Raw genomic sequence first — 24348 nt, 5'->3', positions numbered from 1 at the left:
GAATTAGGTTACTCGAATGCTTTCGTAAAGGAATTATGGGTCTTCCAATTAAACAGATCAGTCATGGTGAACGGGACATAAACAAATACAGGGTCTGCCAACTGTAATTGACCATTAATATCAATGTGTGGTGGACCAGGGGTAAGCTGCAGTGGCATTTGTAAATGTCAAAGTTGGAGGGCACCGGTCATTTGTCAGGTTAGGGTGGGACTTAGATAGGGTTGTTTAGTCATAGGTTCCGGTCGGGGAGTGGTGAGGTAGGTGGAAATGGATAAATTAATTTTACTGGTCAGTAACTTGGTTAACAAAATGTTTCGGACAGGGCTAGGAGGAGCCTGACCAGTAACCAAAAATGGTAAAAGTGTATTCCAGCGTCCTATACCATTGACCATTTCATCCAGTTGTATTTCAAAACTAATTTACTGTTACTAAAGGCACACAAGGCTCAGTAATTATAGTGTTATGTCAGTGGTTATGGTGTTTTCAGTGATTATGGTATTATCAGTGGTTATGGTGTTTTCAGTGGTTATGGTATTATCAGTGGTTATGGTATTATCAGTGGTTATGGTATTTTCAGTGATTATGGTATTATCAGTGGTTATGGTATTATCAGTGGTTATGGTATTATCAGTGGTTATGGTGTTTTCAGTGGTTATGGTATTATCAGTGGTTATGGCATTATTAGTGATTATGGTATTATCAGTGGTTATGGTATTATCAGTGGTTATGGTATTTTCAGTGGTTATGGTATTTTCAGTGGTTATGGTATTATCAGTGGTTATGGTGTTTTCAGTGATTATGGTGTTTTCAGTGGTTATGGTATTATCAGTGGTTATGGTATTATCAGTGGTTATGGTGTTTTCAGTGGTTATGGTATTATCAGTGGTTATGGTGTTTTCAGTGGTTATGGTATTATCAGTGGTTATGGTGTTTTCAGTGGTTATGGTATTATCAGTGGTTATGGTATTTTCAGTGGTTATGGTGTTTTGTAATTGCTGAGAATTATCTGATTTCAGTGGATTCAGTTACTGTTATTAAGAATTCTCCTCACAATTTTGACTGCTAATAATAAAACTGAATACAAAGAACCAGTTGGGGGGGTAGGTAGGCACAGAAAAAGGAGGGGACAGGCATCTGAGAGCCAGAGACAATTAGAGCACAGGGGGACATACCAGCTGCACCAGTTTTTTGCCAAAGAATTTAGTTGAGGGATGGTCAGATGGGTCAGATTCCATTGGGGATGGACAGACCAGTTTTGATAACCATCTAGTAACACAAACTGGTCATTCTCTACTACGTAAGGTAGTCCCCAAAATCACACACATTATATCCCTTTTTAAAGTTATTTAGCATGCATTCTAAGGGATCAACTATCTTTAAATTCCGGCGCTGCCATACTTAGCAACGGAGCGTCTAATTCAAAGAAACACAACAAACACACCTCCAACAGTCACACTCGTTTCCCTGGCAACAGCGCCATGTGGCACAGTTACTAGGTCAAACTCATACAACAAAACATACAGGGAATTCCCGTACACACACAGCTGTTACACCAGTCACTAAGTAACTAATATTATGCCCTTTGGCGAAACTATACAGTCACCCACGCTATAATTCTCTATATATGAATTACCCGTCTATAACACACCCCAGTAACATCGTCTTTTACAAATAGCGGTTACAGTACGGTTAGCATAAGTCAAAGCACAATTTAAGGTCACAATACAATTATTAGTGGTTATGGTGTTAAACATGCATTAGACGACAATGATTAGTACTTATATACAGTGTCAGTAAATATACAGGGTTATGGTACCGTGCACTATGATACAGCAACACACTATTAACACTCTCGCTAGACGGCTGAGCTCGCGCTATCTAACAAGATATACACTTTACTAAACAATCTTTAACACATTTACAATCCCAACTAAACTATTGGCCAGTACCTTGAATGGACTACCTAAAACTATCTACATCCGTTTTGGTTAGCCACACTGCCCAAGCACCACGTATAGCGAGCTAGAGGACCGAATTTACACAGACGCCTCTTAGTCGATTACTATCAAAAATCTAGTGGGTTCCAAATTTACACGCCTTCCCACTTAGCCAAGATAGGTTGAGAGCTAGCGAACCGAATTTACACAGACGCCGCTTAGTCTCCCGGTCCCTCCGACCTAGCGAACGTAATATACACCCTAGAACGCTAGTCTAGACAAGACACCGGTGTCCGGCTAGGGCTATTTACACCAGAACCCCGCCTGACTAACCAAATCAAACGGTCTTACTAAAGAGCGTTCGATTGAGCGGTGCGCCTTCGCTCCTTCCCTCCGACAGAGGGGGCAGATTCCATACACAGATTTAAACCCCTTTTGGGCCTACCGCACAATCGGTATACCCCTAGTGGGTCTGCCGTCTAAAACAGCAGTTGTCTTACCTCCTCGTTCCTGAACCTGGGTTCACACTCATCGACGGGGACACCCCAGCACTTACTACGTAGAGGCCGATGATCTCCTGGACAAAAGACCAGTGGCGCCGAGACGAAGGGAGGTCCACGCAGAAGTTCAGGGGTGCAGCCGTAGAGAACGTGGGCAAAGATAGACCGTCTCACGCCTCTGCTTCTCAGCTACCGTTGAACGATGAGCTTCCCGGCCCAATGCACCAAATGATACCGGAGAAACTGACGGAAGCCAAGCACAGAGAGATGGACACAGGTTTCTTCAGGAAGGAAGAGATTCTTTATTCGATTCACCGACCGGGGCTCAGAGGGACTTATGTCACCAAAATACAACAAGATCTGAGCCCAGAACTGACTGTGTAAATGCATGATATAGACATATAGCTCCTCCTATAGTTAACTCTACCCACATATATTCTTTACACAATCAGCTGAACAAAGCCTAACTTCCCTTACTTGTTAGACCACATGGCTCACCCAGAACAATGGAGGAGGGGAAGTGTTTTCAGTTTCTGCATTCCTGCATTTGCTCAATACGGTGTTGATTGTATCTTAGCTACGTGTAACTAACTAACTGATACAACATTTACACATATGCCACATGGCAATCTTGTCCTAGTAAATTTATTTTACTGAGATTCCACCACAGCATGGCTTGTCCAGCACAATGGAGGAGGGGAATACTACATCCTGTATTCTCGCACATGCTCCGTACACTACTGATCGTATCTTGCCACGTGCAACCAACTGATCGATACGTCAGCATATGCACGTACACATGCCACGTGGTAATCTCGGCCTACTAAATTGATTTTTACCGAGATTCCACCACAATGGTAGGGCACAACAGGCCACAGCATTTGCCATAATTTGGTGATAAAACAGTCAGACAGATAAATAAATGTGATAATTAATAGTTGTTAGTATTGAGCAAAATGTAGATGCAGGTTAACAATATGCGGTATTAACTTTTAATAATTATAATTCAGTTGATCTAATTTATTAATAATTTTTAGATTATAGAAACAAGAAAATTAAGTATACATGGAAATAAGAATATTAATTAAAATAAATATACTGAAATACAGAAAATATTGAATGGTTGAAATGGATGCAAGATGCAGGGAGAGGAGTGGGGCCAGACAGAGCTGCAGGCAGGGAGAGGAGTGGGGCCAGACAGAGCTGCAGGCAGGGAGAGGAGTGGGGCCAGACAGAGCTGCAGGGAGAGGAGTGGTGCCAGACAGAGCTGCAGGCAGGGAGAGGAGTGGGGCCAGACAGAGCTGCAGGCAGGGAGAGGAGTGAGCAGGGGGCCAGACAGAGCTGCAGGCAGGGAGAGGAGTGAGCAGGGGGCTAGACAGAGCTGCAGGCAGGTAGAGGAGTGAGCAGGGGGCCAGACAGAGCTGCAGGCAGGGAGAGGAGTGGGGCCAGACAGAGCTGCAGGCAGGGAGAGGAGTGGGGCCAGACAGAGCTGCAGGCAGGGAGAGGAGTGGGGCCAGACAGAGCTGCAGGCAGGGAGAGGAGTGGGGCCAGACAGAGCTGCAGGCAGGGAGAGGAGTGGGGCCAGACAGAGCTGCAGGCAGGGAGAGGAGTGGGGCCAGACAGAGCTGCAGGCAGGGAGAGGAGAGAGAAGGGGGCCAGACAGAGCTGCAGGCAGGGAGAGGACTGAGCAGGGGGTCAGACAGAGCTGCAGGCAGGGAGAGGAGTGGGGCCAGACAGAGCTGCAGGCAGGAAGAGGAGTGAGCAGGGGGCCAGGCAGAGCTGCAGGCAGGGAGAGGAGTGGGCAGGGGGGCAGACATAGAGATGCAGGCAGGCTGCTTTTCAGCTAGGAGCTGAGCACAGATCAAGGTGGACTCAGTGAGCAGTGGCACCCAGGTATTTTATGTTAATTTCCAAGATTCTTAGGGTGTGTGTATATTTGAGTGCGTAATTGTGTGTGGGAGGTGTTTTTGAAGGTGTTTTTGTGTGTGTCAGTATGGATCAATGTGTGTGTCAGTATGGATCAATGTATGTGTCAGTATGGATCAATGTATGTGTCAGTATGGATCAATGTGTGTGTCAGTGTGGATCAATGTGTGTGTCAGTATGGATCAATGTGTGTGTCAGTATGGATCAATGTGTGTGTCAGTATGGATCAATGTGTGTGTCAGTGTGGATCAATGTGTGTGTCAGTGTGGATCAATGTGTGTGTCAGTGTGGATCAATGTGTGTGTCAGTATGGATCAATGTGTGTGTCAGTGTGGATCAATGTGTGTGTCAGTATGGATCAATGTGTGTGTCAGTGTGGATCAATGTGTGTGTCAGTGTGGATCAATGTGTGTGTCAGTATGGATCAATGTGTGTGTCAGTATGGATCAATGTATGTGTCAGTATGGATCAATGTATGTGTCAGTATGGATCAATGTGTGTGTCAGTATGGATCAGTGTATGTGTCAGTATGGAATTCTGTGTGTGTGAGTGTCAGTATGGATCAATGTATGGATCAATGTATGTGTCAGTATGGATCAGTGTGTGTGTCAGTATGGATCAGTGTGTGTGTCAGTATGGATCAGTGTGTGTGTGTCAGTATGGATCAACGTATGTGTCAGTATGGATCAATGTGTGTGTGTGTCTGTATGGATCAATGTGTGTGTCTGTATGGATCAATGTGTGTGTCAGTATGGATCAATGTGTGTGTCAGTATGGAATTCTGTGTGTGAGTGTCAGTATGGATCAATGTATGGATCAATGTATGTGTCAGTATGGATCAATGTTTGTCAGTATGGATCAGTGTGTGTGTCAGTATGGATCAATGTTTGTGTCAGTATGGATCAATGTGTGTGTCAGTATGGATCAATGTATGTGTCAGTATGGATCAATGTGTGTCAGTATGGATCAATGTTTGTGTCAGTATGGATCAATGTATGTGTCAGTATGGATCAATGTATGTGTCAGTATGGATCAGTGTGTGTGTCAGTATGGATCAGTGTGTGTGTGTGTCAGTATGGATCAATGTATGTGTCAGTATGGATCTATGTGTGTGTCAGTATGGATCAATGTGTGTGTCAGTGTGGATCAATGTGTGTCAGTATGGATCAATGTGTGTGTCAGTATGGATCAATGTGTGTGTCAGCATGGATCAATGTGTGTGTCAGTATGGATCAATGTATGTGTCAGTATGGATCAATGTGTGTGTCAGTATGGATCAATGTATGTGTCAGTATGGATCAATGTGTGTGTCAGTATGGATCAATGTGTGTGTGTCAGTATGGATCAATGTATGTTTCAGTATGGATCAATGTGTGTGTCAGTATGGATCAATGTGTGTGTGTCAGTATGGATCAATGTATGTTTCAGTATGGATCAGTGTATGTGTCAGTATGGAATTATGTGTGTGTGAGTGTCAGTATGGATCAATGTGTGTTTCAGTGTGGATCAATGTATGTGTCAGTATGGATCAGTGTGTGTGTCAGTATGGATCAGTGTGTGTGTCAGTATGGATCAGTGTGTGTGTGTCAGTATGAATCAATGTATGTGTCAGTATGGATCAATGTGTGTGTGTCTGTATGGATCAATGTGTGTGTCTGTATGGATCAATGTGTGTGTCAGTATGGATCAATGTGTGTGTCAGTATGGAATTCTGTGTGTGAGTGTCAGTATGGATCAATGTATGGATCAATGTATGTGTCAGTATGGATCAATGTTTGTCAGTATGGATCAGTGTGTGTGTGTCAGTATGGATCAGTGTGTGTGTCAGTATGGATCAATGTTTGTGTCAGTATGGATCAGTGTGTGTGTCAGTATGGATCAATGTGTGTCAGTATGGATCAATGTGTGTGTCAGTATGGATCAATGTATGTGTCAGTATGGATCAGTGTGTGTGTCAGTATGGATCAGTGTGTGTGTGTGTCAGTATGGATCAATGTATGTGTCAGTATGGATCAATGTGTGTGTGTCTGTATGGATCAATGTGTGTGTCAGTATGGATCAGTGTGTGTCAGTATGGAATTCTGTGTGTGAGTGTCAGTATGGATCAATGTATGTGTCAGTATGGATCAATGTTTGTCAGTATGGATCAGTGTGTGTCAGTATGGATCAGTGTGTGTGTGTCAGTATGGATCAGTGTGTGTGTCAGTATGGATCAGTGTGTGTGTCAGTATGGATCAATGTTTGTGTCAGTATGGATCAATGTGTTTGTCAGTATGGATCAATGTATGGATCAATGTATGTGTCAGTATGGATCAATGTTTGTCAGTATGGATCAGTGTGTGTCAGTATGAATCAGTGTGTGTGTCAGTATGGATCAATTGTTGTGTCAGTATGGATCAATGTATGGATCAATGTATGTGTCAGTATGGATCAATGTTTGTCAGTATGGATCAGTGTGTGTCAGTATGGATCAGTGTGTGTGTCAGTATGGATCAATGTGTGTGTCAGTATGGAATTCTGTGTGTGAGTGTCAGTATGGATCAATGTATGTGTCAGTATGGATCAATGTTTGTCAGTATGGATCAGTGTGTGTCAGTATGGATCAATGTTTGTCAGTATGGATCAGTGTGTGTGTCAGTATGGATCAGTGTGTGTGTCAGTATGGATCAATGTTTGTGTCAGTATGGATCAATGTTTGTGTCAGTATGGATCAATGTGTGTGTCAGTATGGATCAATGTATGGATCAATGTATGTGTCAGTATGGATCAATGTTTGTCAGTATGGATCAGTGTGTTTGTCAGTATGGATCAGTGTGTGTGTCAGTATGGATCAATGTGTGTGTCAGTATGGATCAATGTTTGTCAGTATGGATCAATTGTTGTGTCAGTATGGATCAATGTATGTGTCAGTATGGATCAATGTTTGTCAGTATGGATCAGTGTGTGTCAGTATGGATCAGTGTGTGTGTGTCAGTATGGATCAATGTTTGTCAGTATGGATCAATTGTTGTGTCAGTATGGATCAATGTGTGTGTCAGTATGGATCATTGTGTGTGTCAGTATGGATCAGTGTGTGTGTCAGTATGGATCAGTGTGTGTGTGTCAGTATGGATCAATGTATGGATTACTGTGTGTGAGTGTCAGTGTGGCTCACCGTATGTGTTTGAGTATGGATCATTGTGTGCCAGTGTATGTGAGTGTGTGGGCATCAGTACGTGCCAGTGAGTATCCATTAATCAGAAATCTGTGTTTATGCTGCTATATGTTTTTTTTTAAATGACATGTTGAATAAAAACAATTAAATTTCACTTTGCTTTATCTGTCATTTGTGAAAGTATTCTGCATAGATACATATGCACAAATGGTATTATATCACTATATATATATATATATATATATATATATATATATATATATATATGTATGTATATAAATCGCAAGCATAATTTTATTAATTATTATGTTTATAATATAATATATTCATGCATAATACACTTGGAAATTACACACACACATATATATATATAAAAATGTAAGAAGGGTTTGACATTTGCCAAAGGGTTATTACTAATATTTTTTAATTTTAAAAAGTGAAAATCTAAATTTCATAATTTAAACCAAAATATCGGATTAGAAACAAAAATTTTAACTTGAGTATAGTGACATCTTGACTATTGTAGCCTAAATTTAGCAATTTACATTTTCATTCACAAAAAAATTAGTTTAGTGGATAACCCTGCCTTTCTCTCAGTCTTTCATTCCCTGGTATCAAACTACGTATAACAAAGAGTGCGCTCATAGGAATGAGGACTAGACAAAATACCATTTATTTAAATCAGATGTGCAGCAGCATTCAGTCAATGTTTCATTCCCATTACTGGACCTTTCAAAATTATAAGGATGAAACGTTGAAGTAAGATGTTGCACATCTGATTAGAATAAAACAGCTCTTTTGTTTGTTTTAAGTTCTGTGAGTGTGCTCCTTCTTGTTGGTTAAATAATTGGAACTGTATATCTGTCACAGCTGGCACAATTAATGATGGGGCTGGTATAAAATTTTTCCAGGGCTGCTTTTTATTCCCAGTCCGGCCCTGGCCACAACTGGCCTTATATGCAGGTCCCCATGCAAGGAGTTTACTATGACATATTCCAGGAGCATCCCCCACTGGACCTGAGTGGGGACTATGACAAAGTATACACTGTAATAACATTGGCTCCCAGGTCCAGGACACTCCCACACAAACAGGGCAATCCCTCCCATGTGCCTGAGAGATAATTGAGTCAGGAACTGTACTAAACTCAATTATCTCCAAAGTACCCCCAAATTCTCAATTATCCTGAAAGTACCCCCGAAACACATGGAAACCCCACAAATCACATCCCCTGATAGCCCTGATCTTGAGGAACCAACATATCCAAAAATCACCCAGATCGGTTCAGGGGTTCGGAAATTCCATGGAAGTCACTGTGTAACGGACCGTTTTGCACACAAGAGGTTAAAACCGTTTAGGTGATATTCCCCTTTCCAATGCAGCTACTGCAAGCACCAGTCTCCTGAACTGCAACCTACACAAATCTTCCGACTTCCGAACAGGAAACACATGAACACTGTAAACCGCTGAACAGGAAAAGCATACAATCAGCTTACACTCCTGGCAATACAATCCAATTCCCCCAATAACGAGACGATACTTAATTTTGAAGTCAAGCAGAACTGACTGTACTGGCACATACAGCCTCTTTTATTCACAATCCACAAGCATAGTACTGCCCACAGGGTTTTGAAATACAACCAATCAATCCGTACAATACACACAGACACTCCCACACAAAATCCTCCCCTCTGCCTGTGATATGATTACTGAACACAATGGTTAATATAATTATCACAGGCAGAGAAATACAGTATTATAAAACATATCACAGGGACCCCAAAACATGCAATAACCCCATAAAAATCTGGGTGAACCACATATTCAAAATTCACCCAGATCCGTTAAGTAGTTTGGAAGATACAGTTTAATGCAGATTCCGCAGAACATATACAGGCTATATGAAAAATAATTACTGTATAATGTGTCCCCTGTTGTATAGTTTAAAACTACTGAACAATGTCTTTGTGCACCAAATACCGGTGAGATGGCACCGTGTAGAAAAGTCCAAACAGTGTCTTTGAGTTAAAATGGCCGCCATCCATTGTTCTCACCATGTGCTTCAGCCATTGTTCACCATGTGCCTCTGATACATGAAATGGTGGCCACCCAGTAACTCCACAGTATGTCCCCAGATGGTTCTTAAAGGGCCAGCAGCAGCATAATAAAATACAATATGCCCAAATACTGTATTTAATGGGCCAAACCTACCAGGGACCATAATCACATGGCAAGAGGCTGGCAAGCAGTCCTCTCCAGGCACAAGTGGCGGGGCTGGTTCCGCCACACACTGTTTGACCGACCGCACATGAGGCTCTTTCCCAAAAGAGTTCCATGAAATCAGGCTGTGCGGTCGGTCTCTTTCGGGAGTAGAAAATACAATACATACCGAACAGAACTTTTCGTGCGTATGCTTTCCTTGTGTCCCTCGTTTGGGAGTTTGCTCCCCCTGAACGCTGCCATTCTCATACGAATACAGCCAAACATATGTAGAGATGGAAGTCCCAGCGGTGTTTGCGCAGTTGAGTCCCCGATAATAGTTCCATACACTCGACAAACCAAACACCGCTGTACGTGTTTGCGGCTAAAGATGGCCACTGCCATGTGTTTGCACATACAAAGGACGCCCACCGAGCTAACCGCTTAGAATGTTGTGGTTAACAAGGTCAATAAGGTTAATTGGCAGCAAACGACTCCCATGGGTGGTCTGGCTGTTCGATAGTTGGTCGGGCATACGAAGTATAATCCATTCGGTAAATCCCGGAGAAAAGGCACGAACAAAGACTTTCCACACTACTGAACCAAGGTCTCACTCCCAAGCAGCAGTGTGCAGTACAGAGAGCGGAGGGTGTCGTACTTCCTCCCCAGCAGCAGAGTGTATTAGTGGGAGAAGAGACGGTCAGCCTCTCTCCCCAGCGACAGGCAGGTTTACCGAAGTGGAGACAGTCGGTCTCACTCCCCAGTGGCCGAGTATGTTCCAGGGAGTGTAGACAACGGGTCCTACTCCCCAGTCTCAGGGTGTGTTACAGGGAGAGGAGACAATCCGTCCCTCTCCCCAGTGGCAGGGCGAGTTATTGGGAGTGGAGATGGTCGGTCTCATTCCCCAGCGGCAATGTGTGTTACAGGGAGTGGAGACAACTGGTCTCACTCCCCAGCGGCCGTATGCATCACAGGGAGTGGAGCGTATCGTCCTCTCTCCCCAGTGGCAGAGTACTATACAGGGAGTGGAAACAGTTGGTCTCACTCCCCAGCGGTAGCCAGAGACACCTTGGCAGGGGACATTTGGTCCCCCTCCCCAACCACAGGGAAAGATACAGGGAGTGGAGATGGCCTGTCCCACCCCCTAGCAGCTGGGTCTGTCATCCAGAGACAAGCCCCCTGGCATGGATGGTGCAGATGGGACCAAGGTCTCTGCACCAACCTTACAGGGATGCTGAGCAGCCCGCCCAGATCCCCAACTGTGGAATCCCGGCTAAGTTGAGGATGTCAGCGGCAGCTCCCCTGACATCTTCCCGGCAGAAGAGCTGTCACCCGGGCAGAGAGCAGTTGGCCTCTGCCTGCCCCTTTCCCTTTATCCAGAGCCTGAGGTTACACAGGCCACCCCAGCTGTAACATTGGCTACAGGGCAGAGCGCCACTGGCCTGGGGCTTGGGACCAACAAAGCTGAAACGCTGGCTACGGGGCAGAACGCCGCTGGCCTCTGCCCACCAGGCATGGATGAGGGGAACTGCGTCCTTCGTCCCCAGTAACAACTTGGTCCAACCATGGGGGAGTGCATCCAGGTTATTTTGCCGCAGGACCCTGGATATATAAATGGGTGCTTGGGGCAGGAGGCATTCTGGACAACTACGCCTTTTGGGAAAGGCCACCAGACTATCACAGACCCAGACCAATTGGAGTGCTGGGGTCAGGATAGTCTCCTGGGATGGGGAAGATATGTGACAAGAGGAAGATATGTGTGAGTTTGCCACGGAAGTCATAATTTTGACCGACTTCGACATTCTTTTACAGGTTTCCCTGCAGGGCCCATAGTCTGTGGGCAAGAGGCTCGCAAGCAAGCTCCTCCAGGAGCTCGTGGCAAACTCACGTGGGAAGGGGAGTTTGTTACAAATGAAATTCAGAAACACTGAGTAGATTTTTAACCCTTTTTTCATAAAGCATACATTATCAATTTTATAATAGATGGATATCCTCCCCCCCCCCCGTTTCTTTTTGTTTGTTTAATTTATATGTATTCTTATTCTTTATTCCATATATTTCATTGTTTAACAATGATTATTATTGTTAAAAATGAAATCCTTTCAATAAAAATTTGGCAAGATTGTTAACTCTTTACCCATTATTAAAAATGGAAGCTCTATCTCAGATGTTTCCCTTTTTATCTCCTATTTTGTGGGAAGAGAAAAAATTTAAAAAGTCAGGGGACTGCATGCCTTCTCACCCCTGTAATATAGGACATTTACATGTTAAATCAATAAAAGGAGCAGTGCAAGGCTAACCTCATTTACGAAGAGCGACCAACTTACTCTTCCAGCCAATGAGCTAGTCCAGCAATGCATGGCTTAGCTCAGATTAGTTAAGTGAAGTTATTAGTGTAGCTTCTAGGAGCTTCCAGTTCTCCTGGTTGCTGAGAAGATGTGGGAGTTGCACTTGGTTGACCTGAATTATGATGTGAAACCAATCTAAAATGGATTGACTATTTACAGTGGGGGGAGGGGAGGAGGGAAGAGGGCACCAGTATTCTCCTGGCACCATAACCTCTACAGTGCTCAGCAATGGCTAAGGAACTTGGAGTATTTAGAGAAAAATCCAGTAAAATTAGAATTATAGAGCTCATGGTTCCCTTCTTGCACTCTAAATAAAAATAAATCAATAATTAAATTGAATAGATGTGTTTTATTTAATTTTTAATTTTATTCATTATGTAAGAAATTCTATTCATTTATCTTTCTTACTAATGCATTGATCATGATCACCCAAAATGTGTGCAAATTTATATTTGTCAAAAAACTTGAATATTAGATGAATAAATAAATAAGAGGAGCAGTAAAAAAAATATCGTTATTGATATAATATTAAATGTATAATATATGATATATTTCACTGTTCCTCCTTTTTTCTCCTATTGGTCACTTCTAACTGGAGAACAACATCTAGTGGCTGTCCCCTATACATCAATCAGTTTTTTCCCCATTGATTATATTATTTTTGGTGCCAAATCACAAATCACTCCAAATCACAAACAAAACTGTTGCCCATTCCTAATTTTGTTTGCTTTGTGATTTGTCCATATTGCGGAATAAAAAATGGCTATTTAGGTTTAAAATGTGTGATTTATTTTGCCATATCTAATGGTTTCCAATTTATATAATAACACCCATAGTGTTATATTAGAAGTGATAATTTTACTTACTTGAGCATAGCCATAGACACCCAGTATTTGAGCAATGGGCAGGGTAGTGATTGAATAGTGATCACCGATAAATCCTACCAGCATTCCACGGTCCAGACAAGAATAATTAGGGACAATCTTCCCTGGTCCGGACAATATCTGTAAAACACTTTTCACAGCCTTCCTCGTGTCTAAACATGTATCATATGCATGGTATCCCAGAGTAATATTTTGTAAAATATCAGGATTTGTATTAATTTCTTTAATGGCAAAAATAAATAGGAGAACATTTACGTAATTACGACGGGAAGGCCTGTACAAAAAAAGGGAAATGCAAATAGAATGCGGAATTGAAATAAATATATTAATAAAATTTAATTGATAATCTGAAGTAATAAAGTAAAAAACAATCTGTAGTGCTCTAAAGTGCTTATCGCAAAATGCCGTGTTTAGTTTGATCTTATTCAATACAACCGGTGTAGCAAAGTGAGTCAAACCCACATTTAGGTTAGTCTATTTGTCCCCAATGTATCTGGAAAAACGGCTTATGCTCGGAAGCAAAATAAGCAAAATAAAATGAAATTTTACTATTTTGTCCTAAAATGTTATATTCCCTTTACATTCACTGTGAATATCCACCAATTCTCACTTTGGTAAATTAGCCTGTAAGAGGAATTTTCAGTTGAAATAAAAAATACTATATATTTTAGTTTATACTAAGTACTAGTGAGATTATATGTCAGTCCTGTATGGTGTAAAATTGATCACCATATCAGAGATAGGAAAATATTACAAATACAGCTTTGACTATCTCAGCAAACAAATGGATGAGATGCTGAACCTAAGTTAATTTAACTCTTCTTGTAAAAGAAAATCCAATTTATTATTCCAGTAATATCTCTAATTATATCATCTTTCCTTAACTAATCAAGGTGCAAATAGTGTGTCCAGTTGCTCATTAGGGGAGAGAGCCCAGTGTTTATTTTAATTTTCCACATGGTAAACTTGTAGCAAGTATTTTAGAATACGGGTATTGAGATAAAAAATTATACAAATGTGACTTTGGTTCTTAATAAATTCAGTCATCCTCTATTGCACTACTTTCTCAAATGTTATGAAATTAGATTAAAAAAAACATTAAAAAAATTCTACTTTATTACTGTATAACTGAATAGGTATTGGTATTGCACATCAGTAGTTTTCCATTTTTCAGTCATTTGTAAGTATTAGACTTACCTTAAGCAAACAATATGTTTTCTGGGGTTTTTGTTAAACTTAAATTGACGTGCTGCTGAATTTACAGTGAAAAGTCCACCGATTATGAAGTCTCCTTGATGAAAATATTCATAGTCCTCGAATGCCTCCTGAACGTGTAGATGACACGAAGAAGTTAAACTCTGTATCTCAGATTTGCTGGGTGTTAGATATACAATTAATACACATAGAAAGATATTTCTTAAATGAGATAACGTTCTAGCTCTGTATGGTGAGCTCCCAAATAGAATTACATAACCCAATGCAATACAGAGGAGTATTGGAAGATTCATGTTTACTAAATGGGGCAAACAACTCATCTGGAGTTCCATGTCAGTGTAATGAAGTCAAAATCTTAACAACTCTCTTTATACTTTCCTGAACAATTCATATCACTGCTAGCAATATTAGCTACAACGTGTGTGAATTGAGAGCATCATTCTATTCTTAACATATAGCTTCAAATAATTGTTCTCTTCTTAAAATATAATACACGTCAAATAATTACATTGTCATTTCTGACCAAGTTTGAGATTTTAAGAAACTCTAATTCCGCATTTTCTCCATTAAAATGAATGTCAACATATGTTTTCTTAAAGAGACATTCCACTGTCCAAATGCAACAAATACAAATATCTGTTTAGTAGATATTCCACCAATGAAAACATACATGCATGCATTTCATTAATGCATTTTTTAATTGGGGAAATATCTAAAAACAAGTTGCAAAACCTTTTATGTTTTCAAACCGGTACATTTCCAAATTCTAGCATTAGTGCATATTTAACCATATATGGATTTTATGCAAAAAAAAAAACATTTGTGATAATATACAAAAATTTGGATAGGGCAAATGGAGGGGCAAATGGCTAGATCAGCATAACGAGAGGCAGAACAGAAGCCGCAGTGAGAGCACCAATATAAGAGATTGGATTGGGTACTGAAATATCACTGTTTGTCACATCCACTCCCAATGTAGTGTGCCTGCTGTCTGGGCAGATGGACCAGACACACCACACTAATAATTCCATCAGAGGACGAGAGGGTGACGATGCCAGTAAAACAACTTTGAGTGGGAGACAGGAGATTGTCTTTGTTTCTTCGATTTACCAATTTACAGTTTTATTTAAAAAAAAAAAAATGTTAATGGGACACTATAGGCACTCAGGTCACTTCCTCTCAATGAAGTGCTCTGGGTGCCATGACCCTCTTGTTTCAACTCGGCAAATGAAAAAAATTGCAGAAACTAACAGCTACTATAGGTGCTTCCACCAAAATAGCTGAGTGAATCTCAGCTATTTCAAGCAGATGGTCTCAAACCATTTGATTGTGCAGCAAGGCATTTTGCCACACGTGTACTAGCCTCCATTGGGTCCATGAATACCTATGATCAAGAAAATGAATCAGAAAGCATTGATTCATTTTTAAAATTATAACAGATTAATTATTCAATGAAGGTTAGAATGGCAAACCTTCCTTACTGCTTCCCAGGAGTAGTGGGAGTTTAAGCGCATGTTTTAATTTAGTATGTTTGTTGATCAGGATTGACAAAAACAAGACATGTGTTGTTCAGCCAAGACTTGTGGGTGGTCTTGGCAAATCGGACTCTTCAGAATTCAAACTTGCATTGAGTTAACCAGAAACAAGTCCCCTAACAATGGAAAGACATGGTATGACACCGATAAACATACTTTAACTGACACTGCTTTTTTACTTTTTCGAAAAGCAAGGTTTATGTCAAGAGCAAAATATCAGTGAACTGCTTGTTGTTGCTTGTGTTACCCACTATCTCTTGTAGCTCCCTGTAGCAGAGCGCTAGTCTTGACAAGGATTTTTCCTCTGCTAGATCCTTGAAGACTAGAACTCAGGTACAAGGCACTGAAATGTGAATAGCTCTATCCCTCCCCAGTAACTGGAAGAGAAACAGTTCTGGCAGTACAATTGATTTATTCCACACAAACTCACCCTTTTATGCACAGACCTAAAACATGGGGTCTCCATTCAAAGAGTACACAAGTCCCTACCAGGCATCCTATTCTCTGAGAGATAATTGAGTCCAAAATGAGTAACTCAATTATCTCTCAGGTACAGGAAAATATAAATAACCCAAAAACATAGTCATACTTCACAGGGACCCCATCATTCGTATATATCCCAGATAAGCTCTTATTTGAGCTCCCAACATATCCAAAAAGTGATCAGATCTGTTTGGTAGAACGGAATCGCCATTCGAGTAAAGTTCTGACCGACCAGCCACGAGGAAATATCCCAGAACAGTTACAGAGCTTTTAGGGATTGAATGCTCCCCCCAGAACGGCATTCGTCTAGTTGGTCAGGAAGTAGAACGGCCAGCGGTACAAACTCCACCCGGGCTCATGGACTTGCTTGCTGAAAATAGTTCTAGGTGTTCAACGACCATGTACCGCTGCCGGTTTTCGGAATACAAAATGGCCGCCATACCTTGCACCACGTGAGTTTGGATATACGAATGGCAGCCACTCAGGGAAATCACTGGAGTTAATGTGTCAAGGTGTTAATTTGTGGTTAACAGCCAGTGGAGGTCGGTGTTCGATGAGGTATAAAAAGGGGGACCACACACCATCCATTCGGGAGATGAACAAGGGGGTACAGACAACCGAACATGAGGGAATTAAGTCTTCTACAATGCTCCTTCATAACCACAAGCCGGCATACACAGTCTGTTCCTGACCGATCAGCTTGAGGATGTCCAGGGGTGCTCACGGATCATTTCTCAAGTTCGGTTTGTCTGGACAACACGTCAGCATTTCCATTTTCTTTTCCGGGGTGGTAGTGTATAGTAAAATCGAAGGCTGCAGCGCCAAGCTCCAGCGCAGCAGCCTGACATTGTCTCCTCCACCCGGTTCAGCCAGGGATCCATGAGCAAGGATAATGGTTGTCCATACAAATATCTCTATAGCTTTTTCAGGGCCCACACCACAGCCTGGTCTTACTTCCCGAGGTAACGGCTCGCAACTGATGTAAGCCACTGGATGTTCTCTGCCATCGGGGCCAAATTGGCTCAGTACTGCTCACAATCCAAATATAGAAGCATCTGTGTGAACAAGAAAATGTTTAGTTGGAGTTGTTGGTATGCCTGCTCACGCTCCGGTGGAAGCACACTACCTGACGAGGAATATTTTTACGGGTTAGATTGGTAAGGGGCTTGGCCAGGGTGCTGTAATTGGGAACAAACTTCCTATAGTACCCCGCTGTCCCAATGAAGGCTAACACCTAAGTCTTAGTCCTGGGGGTAGGCCACTGGGCTGGTGCCTCAATCTTAGCAGGCTCTGGCTTCTGTTGACCACATCCCACTTGTTGACGGGACAGTCGCACCATCCCGCTTCAGGACTAGGACTACTTGGGAGGTCCAGGGGCTGTCAGATGGTCTGATCACGCCCAGTTGGAGCATCTCTTCGATCTCCCTATGCATGTTTTCCCGTACCGATTCAGGGATTTGGTAGGAAGGCTACCTCAATGGTAACTGACCTGGGGTTTCTACCCAGTGAATGGCCAGAGGATTGTAACCAAGGTACATTTGAAAAGGTAGCCTTCCTAATGTTCCCTAATAAGGTCTATTGCCCCCTCACCCATCTCCCAAATAACAATTTGAATGGGGAGAACCCTGTGGATTTCTGTGGCATCTCTCGGTATCCAAACAGGAGGTGCGGCAGGAATCTCTCCCAGTCCCTGCTGTTGGCCACCAACGTCCTGAGCATTTTTTTAATGTCCCATTGAACCGTTCACACAGGCCGTTCGTTTAGGAATGGTAGGTGGAACTCATAATTGGCTTGATGCAGCAGAACTTCCAGAGCTGGTGGGTGACTTCTACGGTAAATTGGGAGCCCTGATCTGAAATTATCTTCGGAGGGAAACCCATTCTGGTGAAAATTCTCATCAGGGCTTTCACGACTGTTTCTGCGTGGATGTTGGTCAATACCACTGCCTCTGGATATCGGGTCACATAGTCCACTACCCTAAAGATGTACTTCTTGCCCGAGGGACTAGGCTTGGCCAGGGGTCCTAATAGGTCTACCACCACCCGGCCAAAGGGCTCTTCAATTATTGGGGAGGGAATGCAGTTTGGCTTTGTGTCTGTCTCCCCTCTTCCCTACTCTCTGACAGGTATCACAGGTCTAACAGTACTGTTGAATATCCTGTGAGATACCTGGCCAGAAGAAATTTTGAGTTAGCCGGTATTTTGTTCGGCTAACTCCTAAGTGTCATGAGAGGGGAATGTCGGGGCTATCTCTTGTCTGTACTTATGCAGTGCTACAAGTTGTCTGACAGGGGTCGGTTCGGACCCTGACACTATTTTTTCAGACTCCCTTACAACAATCCCTTGTCCCATATATATCTTCCTCCTTCTAACCCAGCCTTTCTATATATCTGGAGGGTGGGGTCTGTGACTACCGCTCTCCCAAAATCAGAAGGGGTATCCCAGGGCAGAATATCTAGGGTTGTGGTATCTGTCCTTACCTAAGCCTCCGGAGGTGAGCAGTGGTCTATGGTGTAGGCTTGCTGTCTTGTGGTCACTGGATATGATTCTGTGGGTGGGGCTGGTGGCTCAAACGTGGAGGTGAGCCTGCCCAAGTCATTCCCAATAGCACTTCAGCTGGCAAGGGCTGCATTTACCCCACTCCCACCATTTCCAATCTTGCTCCCAAATTCAAGTGAACCCGGGCCATGAGTATTTGGTAGGCAGCCCCCTGCAACCTGAACAGCCACAGAGCTGCCCGTCTGGGCTGACTCTGGTACCAGGTGTTGACGTACTAGAGTAAGTGTAGCCCCAGTGTCTCAGAGCCCTTGGACTTCCTTCCCTTGTAGCTGTATGGACTGCTGGTGGTGCTGTTGGTTGTCTGCAGCCGCTTGTATCGGATCAGTTTTGTGGAGGATTCCCCAACTTTTCTCCGGTTGTTCGGGAGCTGTCTCTGTCTGGTAGCAGTGAGCGGCCGTCCGGTTCGGTGGAAGAGTTCTGTGGCGAATCCACTGTGCCCGCTCCTGGTTCTGGGGGCAGTCTCTCCTCATGTGCCCCATTTTTTGCATAGGTGTCACTTAGTATTGTTTTGGTTCATAAACCGGGGTGACATGGAGTTGTGCCCCCGCCTCTAGGTTGTTCCACCAGTGCTGGAGTGGGAGTTTGCCTGCTAAATTCGTTTTGCAGTGTGGTTCTCTGGGGTCAGCAGACATCTGCCAGCCTTGCTGCTTCTGTGAGGTTGGTGGGGTTTCAATCTCTCCACCACTCTTGGATGTCAAGGGAAAGACCATTGTAAAATTGTTCCAGTAGCACCAATTGTAACAGTCCTTCCATTGTGCTCGGTTGTTGGGCTTGTACCCATGCCATGGCAGCCCTGTGGTGCTGGCATGCCCATTCTGTATGGGAATCCTTCTCGACTTTCCTTAGGTCCCTGAATTGCCTGTGGTATACCTCCGAAGTTATGGCATACCTGACTAATATCACAGCATAGTTCTACATGTCCTTGTTTGGGACTACCCAATATGCCTCTACGCCCCTCCCGCCTCTACCCGTCAGTCTGCCGGCTAGGGGAGGGACCCAATCCTCTTCGCTAAATGGCACAGCCACTAAAAGTTCTGAAGGAAGGCATCTATGTCCTCATTTGCCTCTACATAGTCTTTAAATGCCCCATACGGTACTTTGGCTTTACTTTCCTGAATCACGGTTACTGCTTGGGGTCTTTCTGCGCTAGTTGTTCAGTGGTGGACTGTACGTACGCTAGATCTTCAGATATGGTTCATGTCAATATTTCCACCAAAGTTTTTTCGACATTAAAAGACAGCCAAAATCATAGTTTCTTTTGAAATGCATTTTCCTCCATTGCGGGTGGTTCAGGGTTACCGAACATTCGGCTGCCTTCCATTAGTTTGGCAATAACGGTGGCCTTTTTCTTATTGCTTGCTGCTATACCTCTCGCCTCCAGGAGATTATTTTGAGTAGACCATTTTAGGATGGTATAATCAATCTCCATCCACGGTCCAATCAGTATTGCTATTCACCAACTGTGGCTCTTGTTCCGTTGTGAGCTCTAGAATCCGACGCTGTCAACCAATGTAGCGGAGTGCTAGTCCTGACAAGGACTTTTCCTCCGCTGGATCCTTGAAGACTGGAACTCAGAAATAAGGCACTGAAATGTGAATAGCTCTATCCCTCCCCAGTAACTTGACGACACACAGTTCTGGGTGTGCAACCTATTTATTTCACACAAAATCAGCCTTTTATGCACAGACCCCCAGCATGGGGTCTCCATTCATAAAGTACACAAGCCCCTACCAGGCATCTCAGTGTCTGAGAGATAATTGAGTCCAAAATGAGTAACTCAATTATCTCTCAGGTACAGGAAAATATGTAACTTATATGCAATATATCAAACAAGGACAAGTGAATATATAGGCGCTAATAATACTTGTCCTCTAGATAAATTCTAAAACTTAACACAAATATTCTTAGAAAAAAGCAGCACCTTAAACAGTGTTATAGCTCATAACAACACACAATAAATACAAAAAAATCTAAACATAGGTGCGCTGTGCCTATAAGACAAAGTTATTTAAAGTGCAGCAAGTGATTTTTTGTGCAAAATGTGATATATATAAAGTGCATACATTTCCTCAACACATGTATTATGCACACATGTGTACAACTGTGGTAAAATACACAAGGTACTCATGTATAAATGCATATGTTGATCCTCTCCATGTAACATAAAAAGGAGGGAGAGAAAAGCAATGATAGTGTAAATCTATAAAAGAGAAAGCAAAATGTTATAGATAAAGTGCACAATCATAAAAGTAGTGTATTAAAGCCTGCTCTAACTATAACAGCTCCAAACATCAATCCATCCTGGGATAAAAACAAAAGAGACAATCGATTCACTTCTTAAATTTATTGCACAGGTTATTTCATAGCAGCTTTCTCCAAAGGTCCACTTTGTATATACAATGTAACAGTTCAGGCCTTTACAGTAAAAAGGACGACTTCTTTCACATGCGTTCGTGTGTGGTCGAGCATGATGACGCGTTTCGCAGTGTTCCCGGCTTCTTCAGATCTGCCCACTCTTGCCTGTCATAGTCTTTTATACACACCCATGCGTTTAGCATCCCTCCTGTTACGGACCGTTTCAGCATAAAAGGGGAAAAAATCCGTTTAGGCGATAATCCCCTTTTCCCAAACAAGGCACAGCTACTATAAAAGCACCAAAACTCACGAATTCGGATATAAATGAATGCACCAAACTCCCGAACTGCATACAAGGGAATAAGGTAGCACTCCAGCTGGAACCTCACAAATAGCTGCTAGCAGATGAATAGGAAAAGCAGACATCAGCTTACACTCCTTAGCAATCAATCTCCAACAGCATACAGTGAATCCCCCCAAGAACGAGACAAGGCTCCGTGTTGAAGGTCAAGCAGTGGTCTGTTTATCCAGGGCTATCTGCCCCTGTATTTATGCAGGTCTCCCACCTGGTGGACACTCCCCTAGGGGACCAGATGGAAGACTGAAACAGCAGACAGACATGTATCATTTTCGTACACACAGCCACAATACTTTCCCACCATGCATCTTGGTTTCCTCCTCCCTGCCCTGGAGATAATTAATGAAGTAATTCAATTATCTCCTAAAACAAAGGCCAGACTCCATTATGCACATGGTGACACAGAAACAGACTATCACTTTAAAATACATACAGACACATTTTATACACAAAACACAGACATGTAACATATCCCCAGATAGCTCAGGTCTGGGTGCACATTATTAGGTGAATGGCACCCAGATCACACAAATAAATTTTAATTGCCATGGAGCCAAAGTCTTTAATTATACGAACAGGCTCCATGGCAGGCTATCTGGGTTACTACAGTTCACATAAAACATAAAATACCGAATTTCCCTGCATTCACCAAATCCATACGAATGAGAACCAGGGGCTGGAGGTTCAGCGGTGCCTGCACGGAAAAGTGTCCGATTTTGGTGCATGAAAGCCGGGCAGAAAAGTGCTGGCTGCCCGGGGAGCTCCAGAACAGCGCCACCTAGCGGCCGCTAAGTGTAACAGCGGCCACACAGTTAACAGGCAATTAACCGCAGCTTCAGGGAGGTAAATTCCTAGATTTTACTAGTAACATGACGTAAAGTCATGATTTTATTAAAGACACGGAGGCGAGTATTATGCATAACTCTTTCTTTATTTCCTCAGCAGCAAAGATAGAGGAATATAAATATTGTCAAAATGAAAGAAAAAACTGTATAGGCATAACGGGTAGCCGATCACATGGTAGAGGAAGTAGCTATATAAGTCCTGTGTCTCCCACAATCCCCCTCTTTCTTGCGAAAACCGAAGACCAGGTAAGAAGAACGATGTCCTACTTGATCAACACAGGAGACAGGAACAATACGATAACTTCAAGCTAAAAAAGACGGAGAAATATGGTAATTTCCAGACTCAAAACTGCAGACTTACCAAACATCACTGTGAGGAGTCACAAACAACAAACTTGATTCTGAAATACAAAATATAAATAGTTAGTAAAAACATAATGAGACGTACAATATCATCCAATCATATAAATAAATATATATAAATAAATAAATACATATAAATAAATACATACCTAATAGAACAGCAAAAACCCTTAGAGTCCCAAGCATCTCGTATCCCAAGACCACACCGGGAGGGTGGGAGGGAATAATACTCGCCTCCGTGTCTTTAATAAAATCATGACTTTACGTCATGTTACTAGTAAAATCTAGGAATTTTATTAAAGACACGGAGGCTCATATTATGCAAGTTCAAAGCTGTGCAACCACTCGAGATGCGATGTGTTCAATAGGTCTGAAATAGAAGTCCCTAAAGGTCGATTCTCTGGACCAATCTGCCGCTCGCATAATATCCTCCAGACGACATCCGACTGAGGAGGCTTTTGAGGCCATCGCGCCTCGTACAGAATGAGGCGTAAAAACAGAGGTGTCTATACCTGCAGAAGATAGCAACCAACGCACCCAACGTGCTAGAGTAGGCGTCGAAACTGGCCGGTGAGGTGACTTAAAAGATAAGAACAAATCATGTAGACCAGCGGAGCGGAGGGAACGTGTAGCATCCAGATAAACTTTGACGCAATCCACTGGGCAAAGTGCCGGACAACCAGAAAACCTAGGGTATGTAAAGGACTTGGATGCAGATTTCGTCCTCCTGGATATGTCAAAAGTCACGCCTTCCGGGGTGAATGCCACGGCGTCCCAATCCAGGGCCCTGACATCAGAGATCCTCTTGCAAGAGACTAAACAGAGTAACATCACCAGTTTGGATGACAATTGCTTCAAAGTCAATTCTTGGTTAGGGTACCATGATGAGAGGAACTGCAACATCACGTTGACGTCCCAAAAGGCAGAGAAACGAGGCCGAGGGGGACGGGCGAGTCGAATACCCTTGAGAAGTCGACATACAAAAGGATGCCTGCCGATAGGGGAACCATCCAAACCCTTGTGGCCGGCCGAAATAGCCGAGCGGGATAGGTTGATCGTGCGGTAAGCCTTACCCGAATCAAACAGGGACGTGAGGAACTCCAGGATCAAATGTAGAGGGGCAGATACGGGATCCACTGCCCGTTCCATGCACCAACCAGACCACGATCTCCATGAAGTTCGATAAGCTGTTCGTGTGCCTGGGGCCCAGGCGTTATCGAGGAGTAGGAGAGTTGACTGCGGAACGTCTGAGACAACCCAAGGTCCCCTGAAAGGAACCACGCTATCAGGGGCAGCTGGTGTTGCAACACCAGGTCGTGCGAGTTCCCATCCGGATCCAGAAGGAGGTCCTGGAAGGTTGGGATCAACCGAGGGAAATCTATGGACAACTCCATCAAGCGAGGGAACCATGGCCGAGATCTCCAGAGAGGAGTGACCAGCGCCACACGACAGTCGTGGCGAACCAGTTTCGAGATCGTGCGTGCGATCATGTTGAACGGGGGAAAAGCGTACAGGCGACCCTGTGGCCAGTCTTGGAGGAAGGCATCCGTCGCCACCGCTGCCGGGTCCGGTCTCCAACTGTAGAACTTCGGCAGTTGTGTGTTCAGCCGTGATGCGAACAGATCCATCTGGAATTTTCCCCACAACATTTCCAGGCCCTGGAACACCGAAGCGTGCAAACGCCAATCGC

The 24348-nt window shown here is 43.2% G+C and overlaps 1 protein-coding gene across 1 annotated transcript in view; it reads right to left on the bottom strand.

Moving 5' to 3' along the window:
* The window catches only part of LOC134585735 (vomeronasal type-2 receptor 26-like), a 78281-nt gene that overhangs the window by 40313 nt on the left and 13620 nt on the right, over positions 1-24348 (bottom strand). Inside the window, exons 3-6 of the mRNA XM_063441199.1 lie at positions 17134-17234; positions 14670-14770; positions 14144-14271; positions 12929-13220 (exon numbers count right to left, since the gene is read on the bottom strand). Coding sequence (XP_063297269.1) covers positions 12929-13220; positions 14144-14271; positions 14670-14770; positions 17134-17234 — 622 coding nt within the window. The remainder of the gene's footprint in view (positions 1-12928; positions 13221-14143; positions 14272-14669; positions 14771-17133; positions 17235-24348) is intronic.

Source organism: Pelobates fuscus, chromosome 1, assembly GCF_036172605.1.
Source record: "Pelobates fuscus isolate aPelFus1 chromosome 1, aPelFus1.pri, whole genome shotgun sequence".
Taxonomy (NCBI): domain Eukaryota; kingdom Metazoa; phylum Chordata; class Amphibia; order Anura; family Pelobatidae; genus Pelobates; species Pelobates fuscus.
This window is presented reverse-complemented; position numbering and strand designations above follow the sequence as displayed.